The sequence below is a fragment of the Amyelois transitella genome, chromosome 25 (genome assembly GCF_032362555.1).
Source record: "Amyelois transitella isolate CPQ chromosome 25, ilAmyTran1.1, whole genome shotgun sequence".
NCBI classification, from domain to species: Eukaryota; Metazoa; Arthropoda; class Insecta; order Lepidoptera; family Pyralidae; genus Amyelois; species Amyelois transitella.
Genome location: NC_083528.1, coordinates 934,538 through 940,537, shown reverse-complemented (window position 1 = coordinate 940,537; position 6,000 = coordinate 934,538). Strand labels below are relative to the sequence as shown.

The following is a 6,000-nucleotide window of genomic DNA, read 5'->3' as shown; positions in this document are numbered from 1 at the left end:
TATAAAAAAAAATGGCTGAGCAAGGTATGTCTCGAGTTACTAAATGGCTAGACGCTAATTTACTAACACTAAATACATTGAAAACAAATTATATCTGCTTTACTTTAAATAACCGCACACAACCCAAAGGTGATTTTGAAATAAAAATACATACCTGTGATTCAACAGATGACGACTGCAACTGTACTAAAATAGATAAAGTTTCATCCACTAAATATCTTGGAGTTGTATTAGATCAAAGGTTATCATGGCACGCGCACTTGGAACAATTATCGGATAGAGTGCGAAAATTGATCTGGCTTTTTAAAACACTACGACATGTGATTCCAAATCCTGGGAAGGACAGTAATTTAGAATCAAAAAATCTTCTCTCAATAATATATATAGCTTTAGTACAATCAGTACTAATTTACTGCATCCCCGTTTGGGGAGGTGCGCTTAAAACTAAATTCTTGTCGGTGGAACGCGCACAGCGAGCATTACTAAAAGTAGCCAACTTTAAAAAAAAAAGATATTCTACAGAACAACTTTATAAAACCACGGGTATATTGACGGTTAGAAAATTATATATTCTAGAACTGATACTAAAAAAACATAAATCTATGTCTTACAATACGTCCTTTCAAAATAAGAGACGGAAAGACATAGTGGCAAATGTCCCAATTACTAATACCCAATTTGCCAGCGTACAATTCGAGAAGAGCTCATCTGTCTTGTACAATAAAATAAACAGGCAATTAAATATATACCCTTTGACATATCACCAATGCAAAGATAAGCTATTGGAATGGTTGAAACCACTTAGTTATGAAGAGGTAGAAAGTTTATTGGAAAAGGTGAAATAGAGGATAGCATTGCTTTTATTATACATAATGTTAATTATATTAGGGATAGGCTTACAAACTGGGAATTCTTTTTTGGGCGACAGGCTAGCAGCCTGTCACTGTTTGAATCTCAATTCTATTATTAAGCCAGGTAGCTGAACGTGGCCTTTCAGTCTTCTCAAGACTGTTGGCTCTGTCTACCCCGTAGGGGATATAGACGTGATGATGTGTATGTATGTATGTATGTAAATTGTAAAGTAGAATTTAATGATTAAATATATATATATATATATATATATATTATAGCTATAAGTAGTGTAGTTAATAGAAGAGCGGCGTCTCCTGGCACAGGCGTAAAGCTTAAAAGGAGGCACCAATCTACAACTGTGTTACTTATGTAAAGAGTTTTTGAAAATAAACATTTTATTTTTATTTTTTTTATTTTTTAAACGCAATTTTTTTAACATATGTATTTGAATGCAATAGAAATAGGATGAAAGAATAAAACAAGTTTTTTGTAAATATTTGAAAGGAAATAAAAGGAATAAATTTCATATTCCAAACTCCGACTAGAGAAGCAATTTTACATTCGCTCTTATAAAAAAAAATGTATCTCTTCAAAGAAAAATATGCTTAATGAACCAAATAAAATTTTGCTGTTGCTTGAGATCCTCAATGTGATTGGCATAGAATATTAATCTAACCAATTTGTAACCAGTCTTTGTAGTATTTTGAGCTATCACGTTATACAATAAAAAAAAACATTAAGAACTTTATTGCAATTGTAATTGACGCATTGCTATTTATCATTTATTACCTTGTTAAATTAAGAATTTAACTAGTCTTACAATTTCCAAACCATCAGTCAATGAAGTGGCGTGAATAGACCGCTTTACAATGAAACGCCCCCAGCCGTCATTGACGTAATTAAGATTACCCATCTCTTTCCCACTTACAGTAAATCCCACTACTTCTGTTTCCAGAAATTTCGCGAGTGTTGCCATATGAAATTTTAAACTTTCCTGGTGAAATAGAATATTGTTTAAATAAATTTAAGCTTGTATGTAGGTACAGTATAGTACATGTAACTTATCATTTTGAAAATATGATGACCTGTTATCATAATTTATTTATTTATTTAAACTTCATTGAGCCTCAAAGATACAATAGGCGGACTTAATGCTAATAGCATTGGCTACCAGTCAACCTTTAGAAAATATCAAACAGATAAATAATACGGTTTTAATTATATGATATTATATTGATATGCTTTATTCTATTATGTTTTAATTGCTTTTCCCCCCAAAATATTCTATAATATTTCCAGCTATTGTCTTCAATATAATTACAACTTATACACATCCATGCAAAACTTGTAAAATATTCTTTATTATTGATAAAGTTTTCAGTTTTATAAATATTTTAAAATTATAATGTTCTACGTTATTTGTTTAAATTGAATAACTCTTATTATATAGGCTTTAATATAATAACGCAATTAAATTCAAAGGCGTCGCGTATACAAAATTATATGTGAACAACTTATACTTACATTTATTAGACCGTACGTTTTCCAAAAAAATTAAGATTAATAAGTATAAAAAAAATACTTTAATAAATATTTATTTAAGTATTTATACTATAACACAGTTAAGTAGTTTCTACAATTTATCAAATACCTAACTAACTTTTACCAGGTACTTCGCTCACGTAGACATTTTCGTAAGATCTTACTTAACAAATTCCTAGATCATTATTACTTGCATCAATATCTGAATGTCACTAATTTGAATCAATAAACTGTCTGAATTACTTCACTAGCTAGATAAACATAATTATAACTAATTTTATAAAAAAATAAATCAATTTTTGCAATCATGCTAAAATATAATATTTACTATTTTAAAACGGACACTTATTACATGATATAACTCCCCTTATTGTTGGTAATTTTATAACACTGACAGTCCAAAAGTGTGACGTATCAATGTTATTGTTTCGTTCCCTTTCTAGCAGGGTCGCTTGCTATTGGTTCTCCAGTGAGAAAGTTCGAGAACGTTCTACAGTATCGCGCTCCTCATTGGTCGATACCAGCAAACTGTGGAATTTTCTCGGAGCTGATTCGTTTGGTATATATACGCGGCCCGCTGCGCGGGAAGGGCAGTATTATTTGAAACACGATACAAGATAGTCAAAAAGTGTTTACGAGTTCGGTGCAGACCGAAGTTATTACGCAAGTAATTATTATTGAAAGTATTCATCGTTACAAGAATCAAGAAAATACAAAATGCCAGCTGTAGGAATCGATCTTGGAACCACCTACTCCTGCGTCGGAGTTTGGCAGCACGGAAACGTGGAAATCATCGCCAACGACCAGGGCAACCGTACCACGCCATCATACGTCGCCTTCACAGACACAGAGCGACTCATCGGCGATGCAGCTAAGAACCAGGTCGCCCTGAATCCAAACAACACAGTCTTCGACGCTAAGCGACTCATCGGGAGAAAATTCGACGATCCTAAAATCCAACAAGACATGAAACACTGGCCCTTCAAAGTGATCAACGACTGCAGCAAACCCAAAATTCAGGTCGAGTTCAAGGGTGAAACGAAGCGATTTGCACCTGAAGAAATCAGCAGCATGGTCCTCACAAAAATGAAGGAGACTGCGGAGGCGTATTTAGGAACGACAGTGCGCGACGCGGTGATCACAGTGCCGGCTTATTTCAATGACTCACAGAGGCAGGCGACGAAGGATGCGGGCGCCATAGCCGGCCTGAACGTCCTACGCATCATCAACGAACCAACCGCGGCCGCGCTCGCTTACGGCCTCGACAAGAACTTGAAAGGCGAGAGAAACGTACTCATCTTTGACCTCGGAGGCGGCACTTTCGACGTCTCCGTTCTTACCATCGACGAAGGCTCGCTGTTTGAAGTCAAGTCGACGGCCGGCGACACCCATCTCGGCGGCGAGGACTTCGACAACAGACTGGTCAACCACCTAGCTGAGGAATTCAAACGCAAATACAAGAAGGATTTGAAGACCAATTCCCGCGCGTTGAGGCGTCTTCGTACTGCTGCGGAGCGCGCAAAACGCACTCTATCATCTAGCACTGAAGCCACCATCGAAATCGACGCCTTGTATGAAGGTATCGACTTCTACACCAGGGTATCCCGGGCTCGCTTCGAGGAACTCTGCGCAGACCTGTTCCGCGGCACTTTGGATCCCGTCGAGAAGGCCCTGAAGGACGCCAAGCTAGACAAGAGCCAAATCCACGACGTCGTCCTAGTCGGCGGTTCGACGCGCATCCCCAAGGTGCAAAGTTTACTCCAGAACTTCTTCTGCGGCAAGAAATTGAACCTTTCCATCAATCCGGATGAAGCGGTTGCGTACGGTGCGGCAGTGCAAGCGGCCATCTTGAGCGGCTCCACCGATTCTAAGATCCAAGATGTGCTATTGGTGGACGTGGCTCCGCTGTCTCTCGGCATCGAGACGGCCGGCGGTGTCATGACTAAAATCATCGAACGCAACTCTAAGATCCCTTGCAAGCAATCGCAGACATTCACGACTTATTCGGACAACCAGCCAGCAGTTACAATCCAGGTTTACGAGGGTGAGCGAGCGATGACGAAAGACAACAACTTGCTGGGCACCTTCGACCTGACGGGCATTCCACCGGCCCCGCGCGGCGTCCCACAGATCGAGGTCACCTTCGACATGGACGCTAACGGCATCCTGAACGTTTCTGCGAAGGAGAACAGCACTGGCCGAAGCAAGAACATCGTCATTAAGAATGACAAGGGTCGTCTGTCGCAAGCGGAGATCGAGAGGATGTTGAATGAGGCAGAAAGATACAAGGAGGAAGACGAGCGGCAGAGAGAACGGGTGGCCTCTCGTAACCAACTGGAATCGTATGTGTTCAGCGTGAAGCAGGCGGTTGACGAAGCCGGGGACAAATTGAGTGAGGAGGACAAGCAGACGGCGCGCAGTGCCTGCGAGGATGCTTTGAAATGGCTGGATAATAACACCTTAGCGGAGAAGGACGAGTATGAACATCGCTTGAAGGACGTCCAACGCGTGTGCTCTCCAGTCATGACGAAGATGCACGGCGGCGGCGCTGGAGGCATGCCCGGGGGAATGCCAGGGGGCATGCCGGGTGGCGATTACCAAAGGAGCGGACCCACCGTAGAAGAAGTTGATTAAATATTACCTTAATCCAGTTAGAACCTATTTTTGTTATCCAATCCAGTATGTATAAGTTGAGATTGATTTGTGATATTAATTTTTAAGACTGATAATTTATTCTGCAGCAGATGATCACCTTGTTGGTAAAATAAATATGATTTATTTTTAAAAAGTTCCATCTTTTATTTCCCCCGATCTCTCGGTTTTAAAAATGAGTACCTGGGTGAAAGAAGAAAAAACAAAATCAATTGTTACTCTTTCACGCAAAAACTACTGAACTGATAACGATGAAATTTGGTATGTGGGTCTTCACCCAGAATAACATATAGGCTACTTTTTATCCCGGAGTTCCCGCGAGATTGATTCCACGCGGACGAAGTCGCGGGCGGCCTCTTGTTATTTAGGTATGTATAAATGGTAAAGCGGACTTCTCATTTTTTTATGTCGCCATTTGCGACATCCATGGGAGAGTTGTTGTGGTTCTATTCTTTTTCTTTTATTGGTGCCGAGAACCAAATACGGTTACTGTAGAAGCCAATTTAATCAATGAAGAGATAGTTAAAAATAGGAGTAAGAACCTAAATAAAAGTATTATTTTTAGTCCACCTTGAAATGTTTGTGGCTCTTAACGCCATCTTGTGACCAATATTTGACCTTTTCTATTTAAAGAATGCAGCATTCGCGTAAATATCAGGTACTTACGCTCATTTCTGTTTTTATAATTTTTTACTAATATAACCGCAAGATGTCGTTATAAATAATTAGTATGTCGGTTTGTATTTGCAAGGTGAAAGAAATGAGATGGCTTCGTGTGTCCCTCATTTGCATTTTACGACATCCATGGCAAAGATATGGAGTGGTTCTTTTCTAAAGTGCTGAAAACTACACGGCAAATTCATTAGCCACGTAACAGTTGATGTTTTTTTCTAATCACTCGTTATCTCTTATCAGTTAAAAATGTACTCGCCGTGATTGAGGTGAATAACAATT

General features: G+C 39.1%; 1 protein-coding gene across 1 annotated transcript; it reads left to right on the top strand.

Annotated features, from left to right (window-relative positions):
• The first annotated feature begins 2,998 nt into the window (after window positions 1-2,998).
• LOC106140998 (heat shock protein 68-like) lies at window positions 2,999-5,169 on the top strand. Its single transcript, XM_060951485.1, has one exon. It carries the CDS (start codon window positions 3,112-3,114, stop codon window positions 5,026-5,028), a length of 1,917 nt encoding a protein of 638 aa, XP_060807468.1. The 5' UTR covers window positions 2,999-3,111; the 3' UTR covers window positions 5,029-5,169.
• Window positions 5,170-6,000: the final 831 nt, after the last annotated feature.